At 52.8% G+C, this 13,674-nt stretch overlaps 1 protein-coding gene across 1 annotated transcript; it reads left to right on the top strand.

The window, feature by feature from the left end:
* The first annotated feature begins 6,696 nt into the window (after positions 1 to 6,696).
* TEX19 (testis expressed 19) lies at positions 6,697 to 7,275 on the top strand. The gene has a single exon (XM_036836672.1). It carries the CDS (start codon positions 6,697 to 6,699, stop codon positions 7,273 to 7,275), a length of 579 nt encoding a protein of 192 aa, XP_036692567.1.
* Positions 7,276 to 13,674: the final 6,399 nt, after the last annotated feature.

Here is a 13,674-nt window from a genome sequence, read left to right as displayed (position 1 = left end):
TAACACTTTCTTGCCTGAATTCACTACAGAGAGTTCTTCAGAGGGACACTGCCTGTTGATGCAAAGGAAGACCTCTGCTTCCACAGGGAGCAGGCACCCGGTGAGGCCCAGAGGCCGTGAGACACCCGCATTGCCGTGGAGAACAGATGTGCTCTGAAAAGTTGCTTGTCTGTTGATTTTCTATTTTTTTACTGACTTGCCCATAAAACTAGAGTTGTGTTTCCAAAAGGAACAAAAAGCCACAAAGACAAGGACGAATAATAATTCTCTGACCAACTTATGCTAATAAGACTCAAAGTCAGCCATAGTAATGAGTAAGGTTCATGAGTTTACTGTAAAATAATGTACAGAGCCACTGGTTTCTGTCTCTGCAATCCCCTGGGGTATAATTGGGGTCTCACACGAGTGGGGGCCTCTAACACCATGCTCCGGTTTCCCTTAGAGGCACATACTTCTATAGGGACATTAAATTTTGAATGCCATGGTAAATCTGAAGAAATAGCAAATATCTTGGATTTCCATTTTCATATCACTTGCACCTAAGTGTGTGAGAGTCATTTTCATTTGTTTTCTTCTTACCATTAGAATTTTATAGAATCAAAGAGTTCAGCTGCTTCTGTTCTCCTTCTGTCCTGACTGGTCTTTGTCTCACATCCAGTCACGGTCCCATCATCCTTTCTGCCTCCAGCTACCACCAATTAGAGGTCTGACCTCAAAGGATACCTTCCCCCAACAGGCCTTTTGCCTTTTCCAGTCTCCAGGCAGCACAAACTTTGGGGGCTTCCTGGGGGGATAACATATTGCAGATTGCGCCTCCTTAGGCAGGGCTTGCCACGTGTCACACTGCGGGGACATGTCCTGTGCGTGGCCGCACTCTCCACGACATCGCCCCGGACTTCTACCATCTGAAATTAAGGTGTTTCTCTGCTGAGGAGATTATTGTTAGCTCCTCCTCACTAAAATGAAGCCTGCAGAGCAAGAAATGGCACGTGTTTTTTACCCCCTGAATTCCTCAACCCAGGACAGGCCCTCAGCAGGCATCTGTCCCATGGGTGGGCGGGTGGGCGGGTGGGCTGTCAGTCCCAGCAGCAGGAGTCCCACTGGGCTCCAGAATCCAGCTGCACTATGTCACTGCAGCTGGACCTCCATGTAGGGGGAGACATGCTCAGCCCTCCATACCAAGTTGACCTGCCAGACTCAGATTTGGGGCTGAAAGTTCTGTGTTTTACCAGAACGAGGTAAATGATATTGTCAAACGATACTAACAGGCCATGTCTTATAGCAGGAACTTGGGCTGCAGGGTTTCCAGGGAAGGGCCGCCGTGGACACAGTGGGGCCACTGCGGGAGTTGATGCTACAATCCCAGCTAGGAAGAGGGCACGTGCGGGAGGGGAATGCTCACGGGAGACTCAACATCCCGGGCAGACGCGGGAAATCCGTTTAATTCTTCCTTCTCTCTTCTGCTGCTGCTTCTCACAGCAAATGTGCATTTCGAGTCTCTGTGGCACCAACCATCTGTAACTGGATGAATTCATTTTCTTCTCAAGGGTTGTAGGAACGCCCTTTAGAAACATGGATGGTTTGTGCAGAGATTTCATTTTGGAAACATCTGGGCAGCAGAACCCTCTTCATATCTGACACTGAAGGGAGATCTTTTTTTATCATTGTTTAAGCTTGTTCTGTCAGGTGTGGGGCATGAAAAAGGCCAGAACAAGAGGGAAAGGAGGTGTGTGCTCCGAGAGCCTGGCTTTTCTCAGCCCCTTGGGAAGATGCTTGTGACAAGTTGTCCCAGAACTCGGAGCAGAGGGCGGCCTTGAGCCTCCACTTCTGACTCATGGGAGCTTCTAGTTCGGCCCCGTACAAGAAGTCGGCTTCTGAGAGCTAGGACACTTCCCATGTGTCCTGAGAGGAAAGATGTTTCCAGAATTCCAGAGCTGGACAGGAACAACTGAGAGCACAGGATGGCTGAACAACGTCCCCGAAGATGTCCACTAATCCTGGGACCTGTGAGTATGTCACCGCACACAGCAGAGGCTTTGCAGGTGTGATTAAGTTAGGGACCTTGACGTGGGGTGGGCGTGGGGGTGGCCTGGACGCCAGTGGGACCAATGGCATCACCAGCATCCTTACAAGGGGAGGGGGAGGGGGGCAGAGTCAGAGAGAGAAGGCATGAGGACGGAAGAAGAGGTCACAGATGATGCTGCGCTGCTGACCTGGAGATGGAAGAAGGCGCCGTGAGCCAAGACGTGTGGCTCCTCTAGAAGCTGGGACAGGGGAGGGAGGGATTCTCCCCTGGAGCCTCTAGAAAGAACCAGCCCTGGACCCACTGAAGACATCAGACCTACAGACTCTAAGAGAAGAAACTGTGTGGCTTTAAGCCACTGAGTTGTGGCAGCCACCGCAAACTCACAGGATGAACGTGCTTCTGCCTGGATGGTTCTGGGGGGCTCTGGAGTAGGGGACATTGAGACGTCCCATGTACAGTGCGCTCCCTGAGGTGGAGGCAGCCATGTCGAGGGTGGCATCCAGAGCGGGGATGGGTGCCTCCCAGCAGAGTGTGACCAGAGCTAGGCTGGGCTGCTGGTCACTGCATGTGGGGACACGGGGAACACGTGATGATCACTTGCTGGGGGATGTTCACCCTGAATCTGGCTCTTCTCACGGCTGCTGCAGCTGCTGGAGCCTCCACTGCCTGGAAGTAACCGTGGCAATGGCACGGCTGATGGATGTGTGTACAGCCGCTCAGGGTCTGAGTGCACGTGGAGGCTGTGGCTACAGGGGAGCTTCAGACACTCACAAGGGTTGACATGAAAGAACCTGAGGGTGGTTCCAGGGGCTCTGGAGTCATCCCCCCAAGGGCTCTAGGCAGCGGAAGACCCTGGGAAGGAGGTCCAGCCCCGCCATGGTCTCGCGGGACAGCACTCACCTCGCCATCCTATCCATTCACCGAGTGCCAGTCCCTGGCTGGAGTCTGGAGGTGTGAGGGTCCACAGTCCATGGCAGCCTAACAGGCAGGTGCTGGAGGGCGGCTGGGGGAGGTAAGCAGTGGGGAGAGCCGTGCTCAGGACTCCAGCCAGGAGGGGCTGGTCTAGACCCCACCACCACCCACAAAGCACTTCCAAGGGCTTTCAGTGGCTTCCAGAGCTGTGGTCATAGCACATATTTATTCTAGAAAATTAGGTGAATATGGAAATCTATGAAGAAAATTCAATAACTCACAATACCACCACCCAGAGGTAATCACGCTGATATTGTGTTTCCATTCTTTATATGCTTGCAGACATGTGATACCCAACATGTGTGCACAGGGCACAGACGTACCCAGATGCACGGCACTTATGTATGCACGGCACTTATGTGTGCACGCGGGCAGGAATCCACCTGCATGTATCACACCTGACAGTTGCACACGTGGCCACAGATTTTTTTCTTCTACAAAATCAAGGCAATACTATGTACACACACAGGGACTTCCCTGGCGGTCCAGTGGTTAAGACTTTGCCTTCCAATGCAGGGGGTGTGGGTTCAATCCCTGGTCGGGGAGCTAAGATCCCACATGCCCCTCAGCCAAAAAAACAAAACATAAAAACAGGAGCAATATTGTAACAAATTCAATAAAGACCTTAAAAATGGCCCACATTAAAAAAATATTTTTAAAAATACTATGTATACAACTTACAACTTGCTCTTTTCTTTTCGCTGGGCAGATGCTGATCACTTCACAGTAGATCTTCTTTGAAGCTTGTTGTCTGTGGCTGTGTGTGTTCCATCGTGTGGCTGTTTGTGTTCCATGGTGTGGCCGTATCCTGTGCATTCCTACCGGTGGACACTGATATTGCTTCCCAATTTCCACTCCTCACGTCGTTCCAAAATGGACCTCCAGTTTTGCAGTTGTAAACTTATTCCTGTAAATATCAGCGTCTTTGCTGACCTCTTGCGGGACTGGGTTGCAATCTTCCTGTCGTGCAGGATCATTCCCTTCTGTCTTTCTCATGATGTTCATTATTGTCTTCGTCCTTGGCCACTGCCTTTGGTTTCTGAAGAGACCTGAGGGGAGAATCCACGGGTCTGAGGCTCCCCAGGCTGTCCTAAGTTCTAGATCGTTCCTTCCGTGGACCTACCCGAGCATTCTGAAGGGTGCGTGGATGTTGGGAAGCCTGTGCCCATGTCTCCATGACACCGAGAACAAGTCGCTGTCCCTTCCAGCTTGGGAACTGCTCCAGAAGCCTTGCTGGCCCCCAGTGTGGGAAACTGTTTCCAGAACCTCGCTCACGTCGTCCTGGCACTGTGCTGGCCATTTGTTCCGGCCTGTCTTTGGACAATTTTGCGTCCTGCAAGGACAAGCACTCAGCACAGGGCAGGGGCAGTTAGAGCCTGTTGAACAGACGTGTGGATGGATCAATGAAAAACCAATGACCAGAATTTTATAGATGTAAAAATAAAAACAAATAATCTAAAAACTGGCATTTAAAAAACTAGTCCTCACAAAGAGAGATCTTAGTTAATCATGTCTGAATTCACTGAAGAAAAATTGATTGAAATATTGAGGATATTGTTTCTCTTGCATAACCCTAACTCTGTCGTCAGGAATGATAAGATTTTTATAACAAAACATATTTAAATTGTTATTGAATTCACACGGATTAAGAGCAAGTTTAATCATTTTCATCTAAGAAGTGATTATTCTTTGAAGAAATTATAATATTAAAGCACTGGGTTTAATATATGAACACATGATTAAACTTTTTACAATTTTGAAAAAAAAAAAAATCAAGGACCGCATCCACAGGAAGCGAGACTGTCCTCTGATCCTCCGTGCTAATCTGGAGTGGATCCGGAGTGGATCCCTAATGCCGGGAGGGGGAGGGAATGGGAGGATGGGGGCTGCCCCCGCCAGGTGTCTAAGTGCCTTCACTCCCCTACGTCTCACACACACACACACACACACACAGCCGGGAGAGCCAGGGTGGGCAGCCCATTCCCACCCAGGCTCAGGGTCCACGAGCCAAGACTGTCACCTTGAATGCTGGAGTCCATGAGAGCTCACGGCTGAGGGCAGGCCCCTCGATGGTGAGCCCCAGTGTCGGGTGGCAGAAGAAGGTTTGACAGGCCAGGGTTCAGATGCCCACTCTTGGCCTCCTTGCCTTTATTTTAAAAGTGAGAAGAGCCAAAGAGACAGAAATGCGCTTAAAATGTAAATAATTGGCAATTGATCAGTTTCTGAAATTCATAAAGAAACTTTAACCAAGAGGTACAAAGAAGGAATCTATTATAACCACAGAAGGCAAGGACCCTTGACCAAGCAGGTCACCCAGGGGACCCAGGGATAGAACAATGACCATAAGAGAGACACTTGCCCACAGAATTTCAGAAACCTGCAGATTGAAAGAGGGATGGAAACAGTCTTCTCAGCCCTCAGAGGAGCAAATATCACAGGCACACCCTGCGGACAGTGTTGGGGAAACTGCCCTGCCCTCCATGGGGGCTGCACAGGCTCTCCGGGGAGGGGCGGGGGAGTGGGGGGAGGGGAGGAGAGGAATGACTCAGCAGTTTCATTTCCTGGTGGGCTGAGGCTCATGGGAGATATGCAGATGAGCCCAGAGCACCATGGGAAATGGCCTTTTATATGCCCAGGCAGGCTGTAGCCCCCTCCTTTCCTCCCGGGTGCCCGCAGGAGGGAGGCACCAGGCCAGGAGAGAGCCCCTCGGACTGAGGAGAGGGTCTGGGGCCTGCGGGCTGGTGGAGTGTGGGGCTTGGAGGCTGAAGAGCCCCCGTGGTCCAGCGTGGCCTCAGGCCAGATGGGCTAGCTCAGGTAGGGGTGGTTCTGTCAGGCTCTTTCTGTCAGGTTCTGTCAGATTTGGTCAGGTTCTGACTGGTTCCCTCAGGTTCTGACAGATTCCCTCAGGTTCTCTCAGGTTTAGTCAGGTTCTCTCAGGTTCTGTGAGGCTTCCTCAGGTTCTGACAGATTCTCTCAGGTTCTGTCAGGTTCCCTCAGGTTTCTTCAGGTTCTGACAGCTCTGTCAGGTTCCATAAGGTTCTGACAGGTTCTGTGAGATTTATTGAGGTTCTGACAGGTTCCCTCAGGTTCTGACAGCTTGCATCAGGTTCCGACAGTTTCCCTCAGGTTTTGTCAGGTTCAGTCAGGTTCTCTCAGGTTCCCTCAGGCTGTGACAGGTTGCCTCAGTTTCCTTCAGTTCCATCAGGCAAGGCGGACTGGGTTTGGGGATCCCTGAGGTGGGAGGGTAGGGAGTTGGATGGGGGAGAGGCTGTGTGGCCCACTGGCCCCAGATCAGCTAAACTGAGCAGAGGCAGAGCGAAAGGGCCGGGTCTGACCCCAAAGGTCCTTGCACCGAACTCGTCCCTGCGTGACCTGCTCCCACCTGCCTGCTGGGGGGCCCTAACCTCACTGCTTTCCTTTGCAGTTCCCAGAGGACAGAACACTTGCACCAGCTGAAGATAATTCCAGAAGTTTGTCCCTCCCAACCTCTGCAGGTCCCTGTTGGATTAGGACCCAGTTCATCCACCCCCCACCCCAAATCCCCACACAGGAAACACCTTTGTCCTCCTCCTGATCCGCACCGTTCTCCTCCTCGTTCTCACGCCCCCTCCTCCCTGCCCCCCCAGCACTTCACTGTGCCCCCCCACCTGTGGGCCAGACCCCCTAAGATCCCAGCAAGTCCTGTAGGCGGCGTGGCCATGTGCCCCCCAGTCAGCATGCGGTGTGAGGCGGAGGGCATGTCCTACCTCTACACATCCTGGATGTACCAGCTTCAACATGGCAGCCAGCTAAGGGTCTGCTTCGCTTGCTTCAAGGCTGCCTTTCTGGACCTTAGACAGTTGCTGGAGCCGGAAGACTGGGAAGATGAAGATTGGGACCCTGAGCTGATGGACCACACTGAGGCAGGGTCTGAGCAGGGGGCATCCCCGGGGATGGGACCAAGCTGGGGGCAGGGCCAAGGGCAGCCTGCACTGGGTGGGTCTGTGGACTGGGGGTCGGGCACCCTGGCGTCAGGCCCTGTGGAGTCAGAAGAGGTGGGCCTGGGCGATCACTTTGTGCCCACCGAGCTGGAGCCTCAGGATGCCACAGCCCTGGGCCTGGGTGCTGAGGATGCTGACTGGACCCAAAGCCTTCCCTGGAGATTTGGGGGACTCCCTACCTGCTCACACTGGCCAAGCCCCTCTCCTCCATGGCAGGAGGTTTTCAAAGTGGACCTGCCCCCGGCGGGAGCCCATGGTATTGGAGCTGGGCACCACCCGGGCCACGGACCCTGTTGAGGCCGAGGCCTCGTTACTGGACCTGCAGGTCATCTTTATGGTGGGCTGCTATGATGCCATCTACCTCTGGAAGATGAAGCCAGGATGGGCCCTGAGGACCCCCGACCAGTGTTGGAAACTGCTGCTGGAGCCTGATGAGGTGAGGGTGGCGAGACTCCAAGATGCACCCCAGAAGCAGGACCTGCACCCCAGAAGCAGGACCTGCACCGGTGGAGGCTCAGCATTCTGGAATCCTCTCCTCCAGGGCAGAATGAAGAGCTGGTCCCCGCGGACTCAGCCCTGCTTAAGAGGGGATTCACCATCCTCTCTTATTCACCCTGGACCAAGAGGGAGGCAGAGGAGGGGGACTCGGCCTCTAGGCCACAGTCCTCCACCCAAGGATGGGATCCCAGCACCAGTGGGCCCAGAGGGCCTGGGGAGAGCCTGGCTGTCATGGGAGCCTCAGCCCTGGGGGAGCTGCCATGTTTTCAGATGCTCAGCCCAGGGCCCCTGAACTGAGGAACTGAGGCCCAAGTGGTCACCATTGTCCTGGCTTCCCCAGGACACCAGTGGCTGAGAAGGACTGACCCCTCCACAGCAGCCAGGGTTGTTATTAGCAATTAGCAATTAGCAAAGGTTGGAGAGTTGGGCCTGGGGAGGAAGAATGGTGAGTGGCCCAGAGACTGAGAAATGGGACCCACCACAGCATCAGGTGGAAGGGACCCAAACACCTGTAACTGGGAGAGAAGTTCTCTGTCAAATGTCATGGAGTTAGGAATTTGAGGCTATTCAGGATGTGCTGGGTGAGTGGTTGCCGTGCAGTGTGTGAAGTGGAGAACAGCACGCAGATCTGTGCACCAGCCCGACCCTGGCTGTGGGGAGGGACGTCTCAGGTGTGACACACTCCCAGGAACACACTGGACTTTGGGGACCACAGGGACATGTGCTTGCCTTTACCCAATGGCCTCTGGGTTCCACAGGACCCAGTTATCAGCACTGGGGACTCTGCAGTGGGAGAGACCTTGTTTCAAATATTGGCAGTTTTATGCAGTTTGCCTATTTAGTTCCTGTTTTGTGTCATTTTTAACTAAATAAAGTCATAGAGTTTTGCATCAGTGTTGTCCAGAGCTCTTCCTCAGAAAGTCTTTGTTGGTTCTCCTTTCCTCTCCCTCTCAGGAACAGATCAATCCTGGCAACTCCCGCTTCCCCAGTCACAGTTGACCAGGATGGCTAAGAAAATCTATAGCTTCCAGGTTAGTGATGGTTAGGAAGCCTGAGGGTGACCCTGTCTGGGCCTTTCCTATTTCAATCCCTGGGAAGGACAGAGGATTGGCCCAGAGAAAGTATTCCTGGAAGAGTGGAAGCAATGGTGAGCAGTGTCTGTTTCCCCTTCTTCCCCCAGATAGTCTGATAACCAAGTGAATATCCAGTCAAAATCCCAGGCATGTTTTATGGAACTTTGGATCCAACACACACGAACACATTCACATTCACACTAACTCACACCAATGACCTTGTGACATAGGCACGTGCCATGCAGACCTTTGGGTGAATAGAATGTCAATAAATTCTGGGGTCAACATTTCACATCTGTGTGATGACTGTTCTGTGATTGGTACTGGAAACCATCAATCTCTAAACATTTAATGAGCCCTACTGTGCACCACGCACTGTTCCAGGCCCAAGGGATATGTCAGTACAGAAAACAGATGGAGGAGGGTTCTACGGGATGGAGTTTCCGCTCTAGGAAGGAGACGGGTGATAAAAGACACCTGAGAATGGAGAATGTGGTGAATGAGGAGAGTCAGATGTGCCAAGCGAGGCACTTTCCAGAGAGCCTTCCATCCCTTCCAGCCCACCCCTCCTTGTCTTATTTGCTTTGCCCACCTACTGACCTCTTGTTGCCTCTCTCCTTCCAGGGGACCAGGACACTGCAGTGTGGAAGCATATCCACGTGCCCTGGTCACGTCTCTCACCAGAGCTCTGTGAGACCGGGAACCTCTGTAGTCCGTCTTCTCATGCTCTGGTCATCATGCATTGAGAGACTGTCCTTTAAAAAATAACCTCCAGTATTGTTTGCTTATTTCAAAATAATGCATATCCATCGTCCAAAATTTAGGAAACAGATAAGTAAGTAAGAGGAAAATTAACATCACCGGTAACACAACTCTCAGAGAGAGAGAGTGCTGTCGATGTTTGGTATGTATTGTACTATTCATTTTTCTGTAGATATTTAGAATTTTTTGTCTAAAAATATGTTTTTTTAAAGTGTGGTCTCTGCATGTTACTCTTAAGTAGGAAGAATGGCTTTGCGAGGTGCAGGAAGAGAGGGCCCGGGCACCGACATCCAGCTGTGGCCAGCACTTCTGGGCTGGGATCTAGGTGAGGTGGGTATTATCATCTGCCCCGGGGCAGGTCCAAAGCCTGGTTGAGGCTCAGAGTCCACTATTTTCCCTCATGGCCAGGGCTTCCTCTTCTGAATCCAGAGTCTGTGGCTGGTCCAGAAGCCCCAGCAGGTTGTGTAGACAATAGTCCCTGAGCAGGAAAGGAGCAAATGTGTGTGGGAACCACAGAGCCCTTTGCCTGAAGGGGCACAGGGGTTTCCTCACCATATGCATGTCCTTGCCACTGTAGCCGGACACATTAGCAGATAACCTGACACCGTTTAAAGGTGGGTTTCTGGGCAGCTGGGGACCAAGTTAGGGGGTGGGGGAGGTGGAAGCAGAGCCCCCTCCTCCCCGGGGTGGGGTTTCACCAGCAACAGCAAGGGCAGAGGCTGCCCTGTGGAGTCAGCAGAGACCTGCTTGGGAAGATCTTTGACACAGCTTTAAGCAGCCCCGTGAGTGGGGGGCACTGGTGTTTCTTGGGGAGAGGTCAGGGAAAGGCCCGACAAGGTGCTCCAGAGGTTCAGACCTCTGGAAATGCTGCCCCCAGACAGGCCAGACCCCAAGCCAGTGACCAGGTCGGGCCCAGGGCAGGGTCTGAGGGCACAGGTCATCCCTCAAAAATGCCTTTGCATCTGGCTGACACTCCTCCAGCCTTTGGGGTTCCCAGCCCCATCTCAGGACCACACAGACCACCTGGGTTTACTGTGTTTGTTTCCCTGGAATGTAGCAATATTGTTTTTTTCTTTCAGAAAGTTTACATGGGAGGCTAGCAGCCGAGACCTGATACCTCAAAATGTCCATCTCACCTCACAGCTAAAAGCCGCCTCTTCTTGCAGAGGGTTCTGTTTTCAGACCACCTGCCCTCCAAATTCATGGTGAGCACAGCCACCTGCACGTGTCGGGAGAGGGTGGCTGGGGTTCACCCCCTTGTCTCGTGGGTGCCTGAGGCAGGTGGGGTCACTGCAGGCTGGGTGGGGGATGGCAAGTGAGGGGGCGGAAGGGACTCGGCTGAGTGGTGCTGATCTGGACAAAGACTCCCGCTCTGGCCCCAAGTGAGAAATGGAGAGGTGGCCCCATGGATGTGGAACCCGTGAGCCAGAGACCCCTTTGCTTAAATACACCAAACATGAAAGACGTAAACCTGGGATGCTCCTGGTAGATTTTCTTTTTTTCCCTCTCATCACCCTATAAAAATGTCATCTCCTTAAAAACACACATTAAAGGAAACTGAGGAAAAATGTTGAGGATTAAAAATTCTGGGCAAATCATAGCGATGTGGCCTCAGCAACTGCCGGCCTGCCCTCATGGAGACCAGGCTCATCACTGTCTGTCATCGGAGTGAAAGGCTGAGGCTCTCGATGAATAACACATTTGTCAGTTAAAAACAGTTTTCATATTCATTTCAGTTTAATCTGTTCGTGTTGAAGTCAGAGCAAAACCAAACTTGTACAGAGAGTGAGCTGGGAGGGTCAGACATTTGACACAGGCACAGGCCACATTGACTCAACTTCCGCTCCATGAGGATCCCATCCACAGGCCGTGGACAGTCCTGCACTGGAGAAGCCACCGAACGTACGTGGGCAGCTGTCGTCACCACCATGGATCCCACTGCTGGACGCAGTGGGGGATGCCACGAGGGGGTGTCCTGAAGGGATGCCAGGAGGGAATCATGAGGGGACACAAAGAAAGGACACTATGAGGGGATAATCATGAGGGGGCCAGGAGGAGACACCATGAGGGACACATCATCAGGGGATGTCATGAGGGGACACCATGAGGGAACATCACGAGGAGATGCCATGAGGAAAATATCAAGGGGGGCAGCCATGAGGGGACTCCTTGAGGGGAGCCGTGAGAGGACGCTCAGAGGGGATACCAGGAGGGGATGCCATGAGGGGACACCACCAGGCACACAAACGGCCCCAGGGGGGCAGCACAGCCATGCCTCCTGCTTTACCACACTGGCCCAGCTCCCAGCTCCAGCTCCAGGTGGGTGGGCTCCTGGGCTCCTGCCAAGGCAGTGGGCTCTGAGCTGCCTCCCTTCTCCAGTGAAGGTGGGGGGAACATGCCCACCCCTTGCCAAATGAGGACCTCACCTGGAAGCAGGAGTGTGGATATGACAGCCCCTTGTGTGCAAGGACCCTTCTCAGGCGCCCCTGTCCCTGCTGTGCATTGCACTTTTTTTTTTTTTTAATTTATTTTACTTGTTTATTTTTGGCTGAGTTGGGTCTTCATTGCTGCGCGCGGGCTTTCTCTACTTGCAGCGAGCAGGGGCTACTCTTCGTTGTGGTGTGTGGGCTTCTCATTGTGGTGGCTTCTCTTGTTGCGGAGCACAGGCTCTAGGCACGCGGGCTTCGGTAGTTGTGGCTCCCGGGCTCTAGAGTGCAGGCTCAGTAGCTGTGGCGCACGGGCTTAGTTGCTCTGCGGCATGTGGGATCTTCCCAGACCAGGGCTCGAACCCGTGTTCCCTGCACTGGCAGGCGGATTCTTAACCACTGCGCCACCAGGGAAGCCCTGCATTGCACTTTTGTTTAAAGACCCACAACTAGAGAAAACCAGCACATAAACATGAGACTGAATCACACCCATAAATCTTTGGGTGGTGAAAAGATTATGGAAACTAGGAGCTTCCAGGCGCCCCTGACCTGCCCCATTGGCCTGTGGCAGGGCCCTCGTTCCTGGGGATCGCAGGGACACTGGGGAGCAGCCCTGGGGCGGCAGCATCCATTTCCAGGCCTGGGACTCCGGCACCAACTTACCATTTGCCAATGGCATCCCCTGGTGGTGACTTCAGGCTGCGTGGACTGGTGTGTCCCTACCCCAAACCACGGCCTCCTAAAAGGAGCCCCAGCCCAATGAGTGCCGGCCCAGCTCCCGACAGAACCAGAACTAAGGGCCTGTCCTTTAAAACCTCCAGAGAACTCCCGACTCTGCGATCTGCTCTGGCCTCTGTTTTCTGATCTGTAGAATCAGGACGTTGACATGGGGTCTTCAGGGTCCTGAGTCCTCTCTCGGCAGAGCCCCATCTGGTGGGCTGGGGGCATGTCCAAACCACCCCCCAGTCCAGTTCTGCTGCCACCCCAGCCCTGGAGACCTGCTGTGAGTGTGCACTGTGTACATGTCTGTGTGTGCAAGTGCAGGTGTGCAGTGTCTAAGGTGCATGCATGTTCCCCTGCCACTGGGCTCGTCCCCGGGGCCCTCACAGCAGGTACCTTGGTTCCCAGGCCCCACCCATCCAGTCCATTTCTGGTGAATTGAAGTAAATAGAAGACTTGATTAATACCTTGGGGTACAGAGGGCTGGGCCCCAAACGCAGGGACCACAAAGTTACAGGACTGAGAACCAGATGTTGGCCAATGCCACCTTTGGGGAGGGTTTTCTGCTTGCCTGTGTTTTCCATGGCTTCTAAAATGAACAAGAACTGGGGACTTCCCTGGCGGTCCAGTGGTTAAAGACTTCGCCTTCCAGTGTAGGGGGTGCAGGTTCGATCCCTGGTTGGGGAGCTAAGATCCCACATGCCTTGTGGCCAAAAAACCAAAACATAAAACGGAAGCAATATTGTAACAAATTCAATAAAGACTTTAAAAATGGTCCACGTTAAAAAAAAATCTAAATAAATAAAATGAACAAGAACTACTGTGGAAATAAGAAAACATACGACTGTAACATTCTCACTCTGTCTGCAGCCCATGTCCACAGTCTGGGTGGGGCAGAGACACAGAGAAGCATCGAGAAGGGCCAAGGGGGTGACCCATCCAGGCTCCCCCTGCAGATGGAAAACCCAGGCCGTGCAGAGGCTGATGCTGAAAATCTTGGCTCTCTGTGTACTAATGCCGAAAAGAAATACCGAGACAGAGTTTTGGAGGAATGAGAAAAATGGCTTTAATCTTTGCCTGGCAAAGGGGGTAACATAGCAGGCTAGCACCTCAAGAACTGTGCCCCCCATTTCTGGGAATAGAGAGAGGTTTACATCCTGGGGCTCATGATCTGCGGGTAGGTAATAAGGCTCAAAGCAATGAAGGTCTTGCTTTTT

The sequence above is a fragment of the Balaenoptera musculus genome, chromosome 20, assembly GCF_009873245.2.
Source record: "Balaenoptera musculus isolate JJ_BM4_2016_0621 chromosome 20, mBalMus1.pri.v3, whole genome shotgun sequence".
In the NCBI taxonomy this organism is placed as follows: domain Eukaryota; kingdom Metazoa; phylum Chordata; class Mammalia; order Artiodactyla; family Balaenopteridae; genus Balaenoptera; species Balaenoptera musculus.
This window is presented reverse-complemented; position numbering and strand designations above follow the sequence as displayed.